This window comes from Dermacentor variabilis, chromosome 7 (assembly GCF_050947875.1).
Source record: "Dermacentor variabilis isolate Ectoservices chromosome 7, ASM5094787v1, whole genome shotgun sequence".
NCBI classification, from domain to species: Eukaryota; Metazoa; Arthropoda; class Arachnida; order Ixodida; family Ixodidae; genus Dermacentor; species Dermacentor variabilis.
The window spans coordinates 80,391,098-80,410,185 of NC_134574.1; the positions used below are offsets into that span (position 1 = coordinate 80,391,098).

The window sequence follows — 19,088 nt, forward strand, 5'->3', positions numbered from 1 at the left end:
ACGGACGAGAGGAGGAGGACACAGGCGTTCGTGTTGTCCTTCTCTTCTCGTCCGTGTTCATTGCGCGCTGGAACGATGTTCCGTGATAGAAAGAGAACAAAGAGAGGGAATTTATTTGGAACGAGGCATAGAGGTCGGACTTAGATAGCGCGCACTCCAGCCTGCTACTCTAAATAGGGAAAAGGGGAACGGGGATGCACGAACTTCAATAAGTGATGCCCACACATCTGTTACTCTTTATGCACATCTACATCTAACACCGTCGTCTGTGTTTCTTTTAGTTCGTCGCTAAGCACTCGATAGCGAATTGTTTGCCCGCTTTTCAGTTGTGACAGTTTTAAGTGTACAGTAAAGGTAACTCCGGATATTTACGCAAGGGCTCCGATCAATGATTCAAATTGTAACTTTTGATGTATGTCAAGACAGGAAAAGAATTGATTTTAACCACAAAGATGGATCCGATGCCTGAGCATGGGTAATGTTAGTGATGTGGCGATAAATAAAGAAAACAAAACGAATACGGATCATAACCTGTTGGTCAAGCCGGTTTCGCGCGGTAACTCCCATCGAGTTTATAGTTAGCAGAGTATCGGCACCAGTGGGTGGCGTATACAGCCCGCGCCTCCAGCGACGTAGTGCCACCACCACCCTTGTGTTTCTGTCTCACTATCGCAACCGAGAAACAGTTCCGCAATGGAAACCTGACTGTCGGACAGACATCGATGTCTAAAATAAATAAATAAATAAATAAATAAATATTGTAAGTTGTGGTGCTGTGAGACACGCGGCCCATTTGAACTCAAACGTCCATATTTTTATGAAGGGGCACTTTATTTGTTTCTAATACGTACATTTCATCGCGTACTGCCAGCTATTTTATTTACGACACTACACGAAATGCGACCGAAATGCGAGGCTTCAGAAAGCAAGTCCTGGAATGAGGCCAAGGTCCTGCGTCATCGTTTCTGTCTACGCTGAATCACAGGTGAAAGACGTGACGGAGCGCTTGTTTTCCCAGGGCACGTGGTACACGACTGCGGTGCAAGTGTCCTTTACCTGCGGCGAGAAAAATAGTACAAAAGAAATTTTATGAAACACTCAGCGGGTGCTTCCAGCGCGTTTTTAGTTCTTGATTATCAATAATAACTAATCATAAGTTTGCGCAGTGCATCGTCTTTATTATATCGAAAATTCGTCAAACTTTCACCTTGTTTCTCACTTCTCATATATATATATATATATATATATATATATATATATATATATATATATATATAGTGGCTGACAGAGCAATGCTGTGGCTGTGAATGCCAGCGCTTACCTATGTTGCTATCTGTTACCGCAGCCAAGGATTTTAACTATGCGCGATTACCCAAAGCGCTTACGGATCTCTCCTCCACGTTACGCTGCCCCTCCATTCACAATTGCACAGCGTGCATTATCCTACAGCACCCGTAACCATCTGTCACCCATACACAAAAGTAAAATAATATCTCCATAAAGCGTCCTCAACCACGTTAGCAGCATAAAAAAGGCGTCCGCCATACTCGTACATTCGCGACAATGCCATTTATAGCACGCATCCATTTCGGCTACAATTATTGCACTATGTCGCAAGCATACGTCGCTCCAATTTCTTCTAGGCGTACGTCTCCCTAATGAGCGATAGTCGCTAACACTGTCTCGCGAACGTTTTGTTACTTTTTGCCGGTCATCAGTTCTACAGAATTATCACCGCCCCCCCAACCCGCTACCGCCCTCGCGGAAGATGCGCTCGGCGTATCGGAAATTCGCTTGGGGCGTTGTTGCCCTATTCGATAGCTAGATAGGCCTAACTGTACATGCTTCCTGAATACTGCAGTCCTATTGGCCGCGAGATTTCGCAATAGGTGGCAGCACCGTCGGTACCTTAGTGTGGATGGGCGGTCGGCGGCGCGCATTGAAGAGTGTATGATGGCGCGTCCCTGTGGACGATTTCGACCGATCGTTTCGTATTAAAGCGTACTCACGGCAGTGAAGCAATAATATATTGCCCTCAACGCCACGCTCTTACGCGAAAGTCACCAAACATTCCTGCTGTACGTTAACGGAGCACAAAGCGCCGTTTCCCTTCCGCAACATCCACTGCACTTTTTGTTCGTGTTCGGCTTCCGTTCTGCCCATTCTGCTGGCCCTGCTGTAGCGCAACTGAACTGTCTGCTATTCTCGCACTGCTTATCGAAATGCCTGCATTTCTGTACAACGAAGTTAAAGTGGCTATTTCGGGTGACTCTGCTTCCCGACTTCGCACACATAACTATATTTTACTTATTATTCAATTATCTATCAAATACGAGACAGTTACTAAGTTTACTTCAACAAGGCACGCCACTGTGAGCGAGTGTGGTATGGCAGGGTCGCCATGTGGCTTCACACGTGTTTTTCTCTCTTTCTATGGTAGGAGTCAGTGTAATTACTGGTAGCGGTAAATTTTTAATTATTTTAGGAGGCAACTACATAGCGTTGCTTTCTTTACATTTGAAAACAGTGGCACTTATCATTCGACAAGCTATCAACACCACACTAAAGAGTTTATTATATTCACTTTCCTCTTTCCACCACGCGCTTTTCTCTTTCAGACAGTGTCCGTCAGGCGGCTACTCCGCTCGATCTCACGGCCAATAATCTAATTACTAATACTCTATTACTACTAATCTACGCGAGCAGCGCCAAGAATTCTAGACTGTACGATGACGCATGCATACAGAAACGACGGACTTCAGTACTAACCACGCTAACCATCCTTGCCCACTTTCATTCTGATCAAAGTGTTGGTTTGCCCGCTGAACAAACACCAGGATACAGGAAAGTCCAGAAGTACGCATCTGGACTTTGTACTTCCAAATACTTCTCGACAGTTTCATATGCTAGCTTCAGTGCAACAAAGGCAAATACAAAGTGCCGCATTATCTTTGTTGCGCAGAAGCTATAGTGTCATTCTACGAACGGTTTCTGTTGTACACCTTCATCTCTACAGCCAGCGCTCCTGCCTAGGCACCATCAAGGTGTCCCTGACAACGCGTGTCCGTCTTGCCTCTTTCTTTCTCTTCTTTCCTTTTGCCTTTCGTGCTGCATCGCACGTGCTTAGTTCCAGCAGTTTTTATAGTTGCAGTAATCACTGTCACAAAATGCTTACATCTCCTGTCCTCGGGCGGCAGTTCTCCTTGCTGTAAGTTTCTGTCAACTTGCAAGTTGACTCGGCTGTCTTGAACTTGATTCGGTAGTTCGTTCCGGCCACCAGCTGCAAAAGAGAAGCAAATGAAAATGCAGGTTAGAATTCCTTTGATTGAAATACTAACGTTCGTGTCACCTCGCCTAGCTTTGCACGTAACGAGTTACGGTGCCGTACAGTCGACCACGAAATTTCGCGAGAATGGAGTTCCGCGACAATTGTGTATATGCCCTGTTCTAAGGCACGGCTCTCCTAAATTATAGATATAATGGATCACTGTATCGGGCGCAAAGACCTACACCAGATTGAAACTTTCAACCCGAGGCTACGTGCCCAGGCTTCAATGCAGATGATGAATTTTTTCACAGATCCTCCACCTCGTAAACTTTTGTGGCCGACTTTACATATATCGCATATATCAAATGGAATCTGTGTAGTGCTGTTATATCAGAAGCCTTGTTTGTGACAGACAACACTATTAAGATCTTGCGTAAACGAGGTAAATGCTTGAGTTTACTGTTGTTTATCGCATTCTTAATTCGTGCTTTCCTCTTCATCTTCTCTTTTGGCCTCAAATGGTCTCTGGTGATGTGATGATGATTGATGTTTGATGTTTTATGCCGCAAGGGCCAAGTATCGCCAAAGAGCGCCATGTCCGTGGTAATGAGTTCGCAGTGTAATTTTGAGTTCTATGAAGATGGTGTGACGTGGCTGTAAAGGGCCCTTAAAGATGGTCGCGCTAAAGTGCGTAAAATCTGTATAATAAGATTATGCCGATGAGGTATGACGTATACTATGAACATTAGGATGAATTTAAAAAGAATGATACGGCAGGTAAAAATATATCAGGTTATAAGATATGCTAGAGCACTATGCCTCCTTAGAGCCCTTGAAACACAAGGGCCTGGAGGCATGTGCTATGCAAAACAATTATCGCAGCGGCATCCTCTGGAGCGAGGATGCTCTACAAATTTAATGGGCTTATAAAGTGCAGAACGACATCATTTAAGAAGTTGAGTACTGCCTTGACGTTAAAGAGCGGTTCCTTGCCAAGAAACAAAGCCGGGTGTAGAGGGATGTAATAACGATATGCAAGTGGAAAATGTTTCTTTCTTTCAGATTCGCCTTTCCGACACTCCAAGAGGACGTGGAGGACGGTCAGCCTCTCAACACATCGACCACAGGTTGGCGATTCATTTCCAGTAAGCAGAAAATTGTAGGTACCAAATCTGTGCTCTATTCTGAGGCGAGAGAATAAGACATTTGTTCGCAGAGATTTTGTTGGGGAGGGCCAAAAACCTAACTGTGGCTTTATAACGTGCAGTTTACTATTTGTTTCTGCGTTCCACATGCGCTGCCAGTGTTGTCGCAGTTTCCTTCTTAAGAAAGGCCTCAGATCTGTGACAGGGACAGCAGCCGTGGGAAAAGTGCTTAGTGATGTGAGTGATGTGGCCATTTTGTCAGCTAGCACATTACCCTCGATGTCCCTATGATGTCCCTGTGATTTGGATCACAACAATCGCCAATCTGGATTATCGGCGCGACTAACGATAGTCCCTGCGAGAATTGTTGCACGAATTCTGAAGACCTCCCTTTGTATTTTTCCATTGCACTCCTGTTCTGGCCTTACCAATGTATTGGTTACGGCGGTGAACGTTATTTTATATAGGCAATACTTTCTGCGAGGAAGATACATAAAAATGTCATTCAATATGACAATCTTGTACAACAGCATCCAACTGTCCCTTAAAAGAGGGAAACATATCAGAAAGCAGGTAAAATATAAAATAACGTTTAGCCGGCATAAGGTCTCCAGGCCTAGTAAAGGATGTGTTTAAGTAATGGCATATCAGTGAAGACAGCACCTACTGCGCTAGCATAGGGTCGCAGAAACGCAGCCAGTGCTTCGTATCGGACTTTAAAAGCTTGGAGCCACTCCTTCGCGCTCATGGGCTGCAAAACCACACCTCCTGCGGTGGTACGTAGCTCATTCGCGATTTCAGAGTTGCTCGACAGGTGTATGGATTCTCAGTATGACATGTGACTTGGCTTTCAGGCACACGTTAAGTAACAACAGCTGTGTGTGAAAAGTAATTTTCATAAAAATTCTCCTAAACTTATCGGATTTGCAGCAAATTTGTGGAAACTGTGGAAAGTCTCCACGGTGGTGACAGCTGTGCTTCGTGATCCCTACTCATAGGGAAATAGGCACACAAAGCGTCATATCATATCTACTAGTTTCGAGGCCTGTTGTTGTCGTGGAGAAGATATTTTTAGATTCCGGCTTTCTGTAGGGCCGTCAAGAGGAGAAAGCAGACCAAGCATGCAGCCGAAGTATTTCACAGCATGTACACACACCACAGCTGATCCACTTTGCATGTTGGTACAGCCAAGAGCGATTTCTGCGTACTGTAGTTACCGCTGCACCTAAAGGCCACACAGTGGTTCCTCAGCAGCTTTGTGTGAACCGACATCGCATAAATTTTTCGCAGAACTAGCTATAACATCTCCAAATCGTTGTGCAGCAAGTGATGCAGTGCGTACTTCTGTAGTTGATTGCCAAGTTTTATTAATTTCCTGCCCTTTCTACCATACAGAGTACACGTGCACTTACTTCAAGACGACGACCCTAAACCTCAAAAACAGCCTCTCTTCAATGATAAGAAGCGAGATTAAATGAAAGGAAAAGTCACACCAGTAACCAGACGGATACTGTTTTCCTTACATTTAACCTCTTCCTGCTTACAAGGAAGCAATAAATGCTTTTGTTAACAGCATATGTACGGGCCCGCGTACATGTTGTAAAAAGGGGTGCACCTTTGCTTGGTATATATAAATATATATATATATATATATATATATAGCACAGGCAACATCGTAAAAGAAAATCTCACTTCCATCGGGACACAGCAGGAACTGTTACCACGCGTGCTGGCTAATTTTGTGATGGGAATGCTATCAACGCCACCAATCTAATGCATAGCTCATTAGACGTTCATTAGGGAGCCATGAGACAGCCACAAGAAAAGTGCTCTGGAGTGCACATTGGGAAGATATTTCATGCTAACAAGAAAAACACCGATCAATTATTCAACAGACAGACGGTGGCCAATATGTTTTAGAAGGACATTAGGAATACATTAGGAAATTCCAAAGGAACACATCAGAAAGTAAAATGACTGTAATGTCAAAACTGATGAGACTATTACGTGAAACTCATCTCACATTTTCCTAAGGGTAGTGCAAGATACGGCCATTTTACTTGGAAACACTACCATGTCTGACAGGATGTTCGGCGGGGTTTCTTCAACAACGATGACTGCCGAGCATTTATCCTCTGAAATTGCGTGCAGCCAATGAATAACTTTGAGTCGGAGGTCCCATTTCTTTTACTAGGAAACGTGACAGGGGTAGGCTAAACTAAAATTTTATTATTCTGTACTTAGTTCAACGGTGAAAAATGCACGATGGATGTTCTTACTATATGCACCTTGACTTCCTAATAAAGAACCTCGTAATAAAACTATGTAATTTTATACGCACTTCCCGACAGTTCATCATAATTTTTGACTGAAGAGGATGAAGGGGCAAGGTCCCACTTGCTCTCGAACTGGCTTCCTTGTCTTCTTGCTTCTGTGGCTAACAACAGTTGAGCTCTTTCGATCCCCTCATTGTTCCCGCTCATTGCACAGTGAGCGCCTCAACTCGAGCGCATTTCATGCCTTCAGGTAATATGTGAGTGCGTATTTGCCAGTCGTCTGCTACTTTGTTCACGTACTACGCGACACCTGGTGCCGAAAGCACGTATCACACTAAAAGGGTAGCCATTCGACCTTGCCGGCGCGACAAAGTGCAAGCAAAGCGCAAGAAAACGTGGACAGAGGGAGTACATGTGTCGCATATGTCGTGTGCTCCCTCTGAACGTCGTTTTCTTTCTTTTTTTTCTTTTGCGCTTTATTTGCAGTGTGCTTCACATCTGCCAACATGGCCGTGAATGGCACGGGCTAAAACTCCCGTGCTATTTTCGTGGACGTAACACATGGCCAAAAAAGTTTACGGATGGACGGTCGCCAAGGTAGCCTAATGGTAGAGCACGGCGCGAGTAATGCGTAAGACCTGGGTTATCGCCTCCAACTTTCATTTTGCCTTTTCCTTATTGCTAAATACATTTAAAACAAAACTATCAGTGAAGTATCCACAATGCTTTGTCTGGTTTCGTTTTCCCTTTGCTTCCTGTTGGTTGTAAATACCAAAACAAATTTAGCCCCTCGGTTCCCCGTATCCTTTCCGCTCTACATCCGGTAAATTCGGCGCCCCAATGCATACACGTGCATACCTGAGTCTCGACATCGAGGATCTCAAGCACAGTGTCGAAGTTTTCCCTGTTGCCGCCGACCTGCTGCGAGATGGCGAAGTGCGCCATCTCCTCGAACGCAGGGTCTTCGCCCACCTGCTTCTTCTGCCAGGAACCCGGGGGACCGAGGGCCTGGCAGGTGAAGGCGGCGACCAGGAGAACCGCGACTGCACGCACTACGGCGACACTTGGCGAAACCATGGCTTATGGCTTTCGGGAGAACCGCGAAGTCGCTGGCTGCAGAGAACGTGAAGGTACGTTACACCCGACTTCGCTTAATGCCGGTCCTCACAGCGAGACACCGGCACTATGCTGTCTTTCGGGACGGAGAGAGAAACAAAAACAAAATTAACTTAACGACAAAAAAGAAATGGCAGAACAGCGCCGTGAGCTGTACAGATGACAAGAAAACGTGGCATCTGTAGATGAGAGTCCAGACAGAGTCACAATAAAGCCACTTTTTCATTCCTATCGCTTCACCTAACGGCCGTTATTGTTCTTTTTTTATTTATTTACGCCTTTCTTCCTGTTTTCTCTATCCGCGTCTTCCACCAGGACGGCCATTTGTGTGAGTGGTCTAGTTCTGCGAACGGGGGCAAAGCAGCGCAAAGCCTGCAGTGCGGGAAACAAAGGCAAGCTGTAAGTAAAATGAACGAATTTTCATTATTTCCTTCTTTGATATGCATAAATCAGTGATGTCAATGATTTTTCCACTTACTGAACTATCTTTCTTTTCGCACTTAAAGTGTGCAGAAGAATCGCGATTTCAAAGTAGCCCAGATTAGTGCGCTACTTCGCAATCATGATTCTCTTGCATTCTTTTCTTTATTACCATTATCATTACGTGCCGTGTCATTTCTTTCTTCTTTTTTTGCCACTCTTCCGGAGGGCTAACATATACTTTTCCAGTGCAGTATTTCTTGTGTAACGTTCGCGCACCGCGCACTCGGTCCTTCTGTCTACGTGATGGAATGCCCCTCCTGGCAGCAGAGATCCACCCGCGTACGACCTGGCCAAGTTCACGGATCGTTCAGGAGTGACGTCGTGCCTAATGTATTCGCGAAGCAGGGGGATTTGGTGCGCGAGGCCGCGAGCGTAGCCAAGGTGTTGGCGCAGCCGGATTTGTCGCGTTCCTCGTTCATACCGAACGCTTTTATAGTTTTCAGAGCAGCTTATTCGAGCCGAGCTGTCAGCTCCGAACACACCCTTCATTCTTATCTCTGTCATCTCTCCGACACTTCTCCACTTTTTTTCCGCACTTCGAACCTGTGTAATGAGAAAGAAGCGTGCGACCAATGGCGGAATCGTGCATTTGCCGTCGAGTACAGCGGTCCATTGCTTTTAACCACTAGGCTACCATGATTGCACTTTCTTCTTTTTTTTTATTGGGGCCACGATCGCACGCAAACTCGTGTCGTGACAAAGCCGACAATAGCCTTTGAGCCGCTTGGCACGCGAGTCACGTACCGCAGTCCCGTGTTCTTTCCTCGTGACAGGTCGTTCTCTTAGACGATGTGCTATTCTTGCCTTCGAGACCAGCTCACAATCCCCGGTGCTTTTTTTTTTTTTGCAGCTAACGTTAAGCAGAAACTGTGCGACGTTGCGCCGCCTTCATGAGTGATCCAGGGTAATCACGTTTTAACGGTGCACCTGAGAGAACCTCAGGTGGTCCAAATTATTGCGGAGTCCCCCACTGCGGCGTGCCTCATAATGAGGTCGTGGTTTTGGCCCGTAAAACCCTATGATTTACTTTTAACCTTTCATAGTCTTTAGTTTCATCGCTGTTAAATTTCACACATTTAAGTACACTTTGGCGAACTTTCTTTGTCCTAGGGGACATCCAAATAGATGGCAGGCATTCACCGCAGACTCAGGAGCAGTTATGCTCTGTAAATATTTGCTCACACATTATGTAAATTAGGTGAACGAAAACTTCACTTACGGCAATTTTCGCTAAAAACTTACTGAAAAAATATAAGCTTAGACAAAAAAATTTACCTGGAATCTAAAATAGATCAAATGAATGATAAACTAAAACTAAAGATCAAAGAAAGTAGGGAAAGCGACTTTAACAGAGTTACGGCGGTTTTGCAATTCTGTAATTGGCAAAACAGTGAACGGGCCACACGAATTTGCGAAAACAACAGAAAACGCGCCGGCAAGTATTTCGAACCAAATACCAGTTGCCGTTCGATGATTCCGCAGCGCTCAGAGCACAATACACGGGTGTTTTCAAACACGCCAGCCGCACACCGGTGGTCCTCCGCGTGTTCTGCGTGTGAGGTGGCTGCTACATTGTACATTGTAGAGTGAAAAAAATTTGTCGTTTAGACAACCACGATTAGCACACAGTGTTTGTCGTTGCCGAAGTGATTCCAGTGACGGAAATGTGTTAGGTATGGCTATCTCGCATCCCCAATTTCATGGGAAAATTAACTGAAGAGCCTTGGTTAACAAAGCTACTACAGAATAAGCTGACAATCAATGCTGTGAAGGTTTAGTAATTACTACCAAAGTAGCCGAGATTCGCTGCAATGAAAGCAGTCACTACCAAAAATAGAACACTGATGTCAACAGGAATAACCACCGACAAAAACTTTCTTCGAAGCTGAGTACAAGCATGACTATCAACAATGTATAGGACCGCTGAAATCAAGAAAGTAATCCCTCATAAAAGCTATCCCTGAAGCAAAGATCAAGGGCTACCAGGCAAATGAAGAGCGACTGATTCGAAGGAAGCAATTATAGACGAAGCTGCTACGGCATCGTAGGAACTAACGACCGGTAACTGTCGTCAATGAAGCGTTAGACAGAAAATCAACTGTCAGAACCTCTGAATGAGTTCTAGGGTATTGCGTGCCAAATCCACGAGTCGATTATGAGGCACGCCGTAGTGGGGGGCTCCGAATTCTGACCACCAGGGGGTCTTTAACGTGCCCCCATTGCACGGGACGTGGACGTTTTTGCATTTCGTCCACATCGAAATGCGGCCGCCGCGGCCGGGATTGGATCCCGGGACCCCGTGCTTAGCAGCCCAACACCATAGCCGCTAAGCCACCGCGATTGTTCTATCAAAAGCTCTAACGGCACAGATGCCAAGGGTGTAATTACGAAAGGAGCCAACAGTCAAAAGCGCAACTCCACGGGCAACGCTATCGCTTATAAAAGATAAAAGCAAAACACCACAAAAGATAATAAAAGACAGGCGTCAACGTAGCCAACTGCGAGTGACACAGTCTAAAATTGCTTTGAACCTCCGGAGTTTGTCCTCGTCAATAACACGCAGTATCCAGCAAGTACCAGCCAGAGAGATGAAGTCAAGATAAAGTCCAGTAAGACCCGGCAGTGAAGCGTGAAGTGACCAGGGAGTGTAGTTGCATTTTCCTGGGCGAGGTGCGCCCACTACGTCGGCATACCATCACCGATAATCGATCAATCAATTGATTCTTTATTTTCCAAGAGCGATTGGGGCTCCCTTGGGCAAATAGATGTTGCAAACCACCTGAAAGTGCCTGAAGGCTCATGCACATTGCAACAGTTTTACTGGCCACACGTGTACAAGTGCACGCTAGCGCAATACAGTAATAAAGAAAGGCAATTAAAATGAATAGCGGATAAAAGAAAAGACTACCTATTACAAATTCTACCTGTAAAATTATTCAATGAACGCATACATTCAGGAAATATTTAGTACACTATGCGAATGCAAAATGGTAAACATAAACACCAGTCACAAAATGACGCAAATAATAGACACGATGCATAAAGTTAACAATCATCATTCTTATGGTACTAGGACAACATAATATAATGAGATTAACCTAGAGTAAAAAAAAATACTGAAGCATATCCTTCTGCTGTATGTAAAGAAGCCAAGGTCTCTCTGTCCACATTTGTTGAGCGAAAATGGCAATGTAAACCTTCATAAATGTAACCTTGTTGCGCCAACGCAGAGAACCGACCAGTCGGCGCCCACAACACCGGTCCCCGAACGATACCGCATTGGCGACCTCTAGCCGCTGATATTACCATATCGCCCTCTACAAGGGTAATCTAGCGGCGAGTCATCGGCAGTGTTTCTTCACTAACGGCGCAATCCATTAGGCCAAGTGTGGGTTTAGCGCGAGTGTACACACACGTGTGCAGCTTCCTTGACACGAGTCGTGCAAAGCTGTTTCCCCACTATAGAAAAGCATGAGCTGCCTCGTGCATAAGGGGTAAATACGGCCAGCGGCTTGAAGGTCAAGGAGAGCGCGTGCCCTAAGCGATGAAGGAAATGAGTGAATGCTGGCCCCAAGATGGTCTCAAGCACGCGACCTCGTGTCTCGTCGTCATTATGTTCAATAAATCCAGAAAGTTTTCTCAAGGTCTGTCAAAGACCTGGAAATAACTATTTCTAAACTTTTGCGACAACTCGGAACAAAAAAAAAAATGCCACAGCCTGTGGAAAGCGTGTCGAAAGCGTGTGTCCACTGCAAAACAACTGCGCGCAAACAGATGTTATACTATTGGACTTTTCTGAGGCCTTTGATTCCGTATGTCACAACAAATTACTTGAAGAGCTCTGAAATATCGTTGCAGATAGATTATTAACACGTTAGATAGAAGAATTTTTACCTGACCGTTCCCAATATGTCTTGTTTGAGCAAGTACTATCAAAAACCCTGCTTGTCACGTCCGGAGTACCACAAGGCTCCGTTCTGGGCCTTGGTTATTTCTTATCTTTATCAGTGATATCACAGACAATATCCCTTGCGACATTAGGCTCTTCGCCGACGACTGCATTATTTACAAAGAAGTTACCAGTCATTCATATCACCTTGCACTAACTGATTTCTTAAACCATGGGCGCTATACGTAAAGCTACTTCAAATTCCACTATTCCAATTTTGCTATCAGCCCTCTGCGATTAGTCAAAAACTGTTTTGGACCACCAGTCCTTCGCCTGTCTGTCACGCGACGCCGCGAACACTGGGATAGCTCCCAATCTTACACAACGTGCACACACTGATTATGCATGATTCAACCGCACAAAATAAAAAAAAATATTTCTGATTTGACGCCTGTTCGCCATTAACCCTCTGCTATTGGTCAAAAGATTTCAGGCTCCACCCATTTCACTTGTCTGTCACATGACGCCACGAAACCGCGAAAACTCATTGAGGGGAAATGACGTGTATGCGTTAAAGATGCATCAATATGCCGAACAAAACTGGATCTTTTTTTCTACCCGGAGATATCATGCTCCGTTCCGAAAGGAATAGAAGATGGCTGCCGCCGATCGTTCAGGCACTGGCTACTCGCGCCTGCCGGAGAGAATGGGTATATTCGCGTGTGACAAAACTTTCTGCGTGACCGTGTAACGTTATCTAGGCCTTTTGGCACGTATACGGCATCGCTCTGCCAACTCTTCTTTGCTGAGGATCCGTTTTAGCGGTATGTTTAACTGTCCGTTGCACGCCGCCGCGATTTTAGGCAAGCCACTGCAAGCTATGTAAGGGAAAGCGGAACAATCGCAGACGCCGGCACCTCCCTATTCATCCGGTTATCTTTTTTCAGTGCGCGGGCTCAGCCCCATCCAAATCCGCTCCACCTGAGCGTGCTCCTCGACTCTTGTCAGCCAATCAGATAAGAAAAGCCATTCAATGTAGGCAATGTTATTCGCTTTAAAAGCAAACAAAAGTGACCTCCTATAAAGAGCAGAGCGTTTGACTGGGCTATTCAGGCAACGCTGCGGGTCACCGCCCGATACTTGCGTCGGCGGTTACGTAAATTTGACGTCAGGAGATCGGAATAAACACATATTGGAATAGTTTTCCATTAAAGGGTCCCATTTCTCCAGCTGGTGCGACACATGGCAAATGTCAATTAATCCTTCCACACCAAAAAAAAGAAAAACAGTATCTATGATGATAACGCGAAATGAAGAAGCTACCAAATACATGGTTACAGGATTAAAGGCACTAGTCTTCAGAAAGTTAACGAACAAAAATACTTAGGTGTCACGATTGCTTCAAACCTCAGATGGGACGCGTACATTTCTGTTATGATTTCAGTCGCTCTGCGCAAGCTGTTTCATCTTCGCAGATGATTCCGGCTGGGCCCTCAATCTACCAAGCGTTTGGCTTATGCAACCTATGTTATACCAGTATTAAAATACGCTAACACAGTATGGTTTCTTTATCCAGTCACTAAAATTAAAAAAAGCAGAAAATGTACAGAGGAAGACTGCAAGATGTATCTGCAACAAATATAAGCGCACTGATTTTCCCAAAAATATGTTAAGAAGCTCTGGCCTCCAAACACTGGCGATAAGAGCAAAACAAGTGTGGCTGAAATTTATTTTTCAGCTACTTCACAGCTATTATAATATTGCCACATCATTGTGCATCCGCCCATAAGAACCACGGTAACCCGGCCCAAACATTCACACACACTGAAAGAGTACTCTTACCATAATGACACCGTCAAGCATTTTTTTTTCACTTGCTGTCAGAGAAAGGAATTGTTAAGATCCTTTGATTATTAATGCAAATTAATTATCGGACTTTGCATCAAAAGTATAAAATATCATCTGTTAAGGCAGTAACGCTCTCAACCCCAGAGGCATTTCGCCATCATTAGAAGCATATTACTGGCGGAGTGCTCACTGCAGAGAGTTTTCATGTTTGCTGTTATTTTCCTGTGTACCACTCAATTTCATGTAATAATTTTTGTTATCATTTGCCGTTGGCTACTTTGTGTTATCTGAGGTTAAAAATGTCTGCTTTTTATATTACTTATAAGTGCGTATAAGTTATAAGCGTTACAAATGTGTTGTTCATAGAATTTCTGCTCGGCATTCATTCCTAATTGTAATAAGGAAACTTATTTTGTATGCCTTTAGCTCTTATAGTTTTGTGATGAATGTCACTGGATTGGATTCTTGTTTCTGTTTTGCTGTGTGGTGCTGATGCATTATTCTACCTGCATGTACACTCTGTATGTCGACCTGCTATGGTCTCGGAAATAGACTGGCAGTATTGAATATAAAAATAACAAAAACATATCTAATGAGATCGTTTCGTTCTACACCTTTACCAGTCGATCTATAAGTAAGACAAGTTTTGATGTATGTATCGAAGCAGCTGGGAAAGACTAAAATTAATTTAGTAAAACTTAGTAGTGCTCAAATCGAGTAATGTGAGGGCAGAAATAAAATGCACAAAATTTTGAAAATGATACATGGTCGGTATTTTTTTTGTTGTTTATGGGCGAGAAAGGAGCAGATAGAGAACATTTGAAAAATTTTGTGAACTGTGACGCGTTTTTTCTTGGTGTCATTTAGAAAACGGACAAGAACGGTGCCGTAAAATATTGGCGCCATCATTTAGAGAAATTATTTTTTCGTGGTTATACGTGGGAAATTTTTGGGAGGTTTTTACAGTGATTTCTACTCAGTGAAACAACGGCAAGTACCTAGCTATGTGTTTCTGGGCAGCTGTGTAACCATATCTGCGTGCAGAGAGTTTGTATCAATACGAATGTCTAGTGCAAGCACACCCGTGCCTATTATGACTACCTCGGACACAAAGTGAACTCTAACTTTCCGCGTTCAGAACCTCGGCTTGGTATAACACAGTAACTATTATGTATCCTTATTCTGGCGTTACTGTGGTAGATATGTACAGAATACATTGTTTTCATGTGTAATGACCATCCCTTGTCACCGCCTTCTTCGGGGCTGTCAGGGGCGGTAGCATAAGTAAGAACGTTGCGTGGGCCAGGGTCCCAGATTGCTATATGCGTTATCCTCGACAGAACGAACGTGCTACTAGTCATTTTCTGAAATATCCAAAAAATTAAATTTTTATGTGTCCAAAGATTCCACACGATTGGTAATTTCACTTACAAAAGCCTAAAAGAACATTTTCAGAATTTCAGATTATCCAAAAGATTAGACGATTTCGCCTCCCTGCTCAAGCTACTCCTGTTTCATAATCACGTGACTCACCACACCAGAAGAATTCGTGAAAGACGCTGAAAGAACATTAGCATTGTCAAACTGAGTCACTGAACACGCTCCGTCTATGATAAAAGTAAATAATGCCCGCAATATCTATACCAATTATTCTGTACTATCACGCAGGAATAAGAGGCACACATATGAAAGCCTGCGTGATTTCAGGCAGCCCTATTTGTGAGTGGCTTTCTTTCTACTTTTATTTTCATTTGGATGAGCCGCAAACTGCATGAACTTAATAAACTAAACTGGTTTGGCTCCCTGATTCTCTACACGAGGCTTCTTTAAGCCGCCTGTCCGTTTCACAAGTCCAGGTAAATGCTCCTGTCCACGATCCCTTTTGTTGGCGGCTTCAGTTGAGCACTGTCACGCAGTGCTCTTTGGCCATATAATTATAATGCAGCTAACAGACAGAAGACTTGCCAGTGTACTTTCTCCGGCGCAGTAGGCCCAGCAGCTTTATGGTCAGCAAATCCTGCTTCGCCACCAGAACTAACAATAAAATAGCAACCAACACCGTCATACACTAAGGATCATACACATCAATCCAAGAGGATATCAAGAGAATCCTACAAATGAGCATTCATTTCAAACTCCGAGACAAACAGCTTCAAGATAAAGACTTCAAGATGGCGGCACTATTAAAATCGTACCTCGCGAGCTCAAGACAGCCCATCCCCAACAAGAAAGCGAAACCGCACACCTTTTGAACTCTTTCTGGTGGAACCGGGACTCTATACCACATTATGGATCGCCAAGATGTGAATCGTATCATCTCCCGTCTTCTTTTCAACTCTTCTATTTCTTCTGTTAAAAGCTTTTCCTGGTCATCATCGTTCACATCTAAAACTTTCTTCTCTACATCTGCACACACAAACTTTAACTTCTTTAACTTTTCCAACCTCGCTTTTTTTTCTTCCCGTTATACTTTTGTGGTACGGAACGGGGTGCCTTTGATCATCAACCGTACATATTCTATCCCATGCTATCCTATCCTATTTCTGACGCAGCACATTTGTTTATGCTTAACATGCAGCAGGGCCCGTATTGTGAGTCGCATTTCTTCGTGTTTCTGCGGTATTAGCGCTGGTGTGTGTCAAGTATGAACTACTGTTGCAGTATGTTTGTCCAATCAAAATGGGCCACAGTTGAGGCTTTGTCCAGTAACATCGAACATGCAGACGTGAAGTAATTTTAGCTAAAAAAATTATTTGCTTTTGAGAACAGGTATTAGCCGTTACGTTATTTTAAAAATAATCATTAGTAGCCTTGGCATGAGCAAATGATGTAGCCTTAGTGTTGTGCCATCTTGTTTGCACAGTCATTCCTTTGTGTGCTGGCCGATTCGCTACGTCACTTTAGCAAACACAGGCGAGCATGTTTCAACGTGACATCACGCATGTACCTTCCCATGGTTTCAGTGCTTCCAGCATGAGTTCTAATTTTGCTGAATGCCGTCTGCACTCATGAAATCGGCCATGCCACGAAAATTTCTTCAGACGCCTGAGCTCTTACAGGATATAATCTTGAAATCCGCCACCGTGTATCTCAACGATGGCCAACCACTGCTGCCTTGTAAACGCTACCTTATATACTCACGTCTATAACCCGACAGTAAAAGCAGGCGTCCTATGTTCAACTTTTTGTTTCTTGTTGTGAAAATTCCTGCAAGCAGAGCAGCATGGCTGATAAATATAGAAATTGAGCACGCAATGCCGCGCAAACAAAACAAAGCCATCTGTTTCTTTTCATGAGGTTTCACGGTTAAGCGTCGATCATCATAGTGCCCTCTGTACTACATAGATCTCTGTTCCAACGCTTTATCAAGACGATAATTCAGGTAACTCCAGTGACCAGTCTACGGGTGGGTCGCAGGATTCCATTTGCAAGTAAACTTTCTTGTAGACCATTATTTTTTTTTTTTGCAATGTCTCTTAGAGGGAAAAAAAGGTGCACAAATTACTGTACCGTTGAAATCACGAATGCCGAGCGCCAATATGACGCCGAGTATATGTATAATCAACATTCAAACTACTGCGCGTTGCTACACAACTTGCTTCTTTGTGAGAAGAAGGTCATTGTTACCAGCATCGAGCACATTATTTGCCCGGACCCTTTTGTGTGTGGTTAGGAGGGATTGAAACTGCGAGCGCGAGCAAAGCGGGAGCACTGGATAAGTAAAAAGTTCTTGTTGAAAGAAGCAGCACGAAGTGATGCACCGGAATAGCAAATATAAGGAAGCAGTGGCCGTGCTACTTCTGAACAGATTATCCGTGCACCACTGTGCATGGTACTGTGCGAAAATGTAATCTCAGTAATACGCTATTGCGGTCACTGTCTCGCACTTTGGGGAAAAATGCAACGTCTATCCCAAGACCGTTCTCGCGCAACAGCCTTAAGCATTTCAAATATGAGGCCGTGGGGCGCGCGGAAGTACTCCGAAGTACCGACGACATAAACTGGGTCTCTTCAATTTATCGGCCCTGACAGCTCGTACGACTGCCCAAAGCGCTGCCTTCTGACAATAAGCATCGACGCAAATGCAGCGTCTCGGGCCGTCCCAGGTGCGCACTTGGGAACGACAAATTGAGTAGAATCTCTGTCTTTGAAGCTGCTGCCTGTCTCATTTCGAAAACAATGCGACCGACTGGATCTCACCGTGATGATTCGAACGCAGGAACCGCACGCAGGGGTGGTGATTTGCGCGGATATGCCCTGGCGCGTGGACGACGGCACAGGTGCGGCGAGGCTTGATGTGGAAGGGGCCGCGGAGTTGACGGTTGCCTCTCGCAAGTCGCGGTTGAAAGCGCGAAATAAAGGCGCCGTGGTACGAGCGCGGCTTTGTTTGCGGTCGCCTTTTTAAAGTCGAGGGAAGGCGAGCCGCCAGGAAACCGGATAGACGGGGAGAAGCAGCGGGCTCTTTCTTAATTGCCTGGTCGCCAGCCGATGCGTACTCTCGGGCGTCGGCGGGACACGTACGCACATGCTTACGAGGAAAAGAAGAAAGAAGAGGACACGACGAGAGTCTGCAGTCATGTGCGCCGAGGGGGCAATGTTGCGCCATAAATCGCAGCGGGGGCTTGATGCTGAGATGAGAGAGTTCGGTGTCACAAGCCAATAAACGCGCTTGAAATAAAGCTATGTAGGGGTAGTGGGCAAAGCTAATTTTGTACATTCTGCGAAGAAGCGTTCTGCGCTGACACCGCAGAACACCGCATAGCATGCATTACTTGCCGCACCGCTGAAATATGTTCGAATAAGATTGCAACGAGGAAAAAACGATGATGGCGAAAAAAATTCGAACTGCAAGCCTCTTCTTTTCTTGCAGCGAACAAGGTGTAACGGCAAGCAGAAACCAGATTTACTACGATAAGTTTACCTCACAAGCGTTTCGCAACACGTTTAAGCCGTTTACAATGGGCTGAAACTATCTTACACTATGTAGCGATGGGGTTGATAAAGCTTTAGTGACAAGCTGGAAATATTATCCTGAATGACCACCTTGAATACCGCTCCAGGTG

At 44.7% G+C, this 19,088-nt stretch overlaps 1 protein-coding gene across 1 annotated transcript; it reads right to left on the minus strand.

Moving 5' to 3' along the window:
• Nucleotides 1-810: 810 nt before the first annotated feature.
• Nucleotides 811-18,454, minus strand: LOC142587561 (cystatin-2-like). Its single transcript, XM_075698668.1, has 4 exons — nucleotides 18,226-18,454; nucleotides 7,548-7,802; nucleotides 3,176-3,280; nucleotides 811-1,056 (listed from the first exon to the last, which is right to left on the minus strand). The coding sequence occupies exons 2-4, from the start codon at nucleotides 7,764-7,766 to the stop codon at nucleotides 970-972; spliced, it is 411 nt and encodes a 136-aa protein (XP_075554783.1). The 5' UTR covers nucleotides 7,767-7,802; nucleotides 18,226-18,454; the 3' UTR covers nucleotides 811-969.
• Between the last annotated feature and the right edge of the window lie 634 nt (nucleotides 18,455-19,088).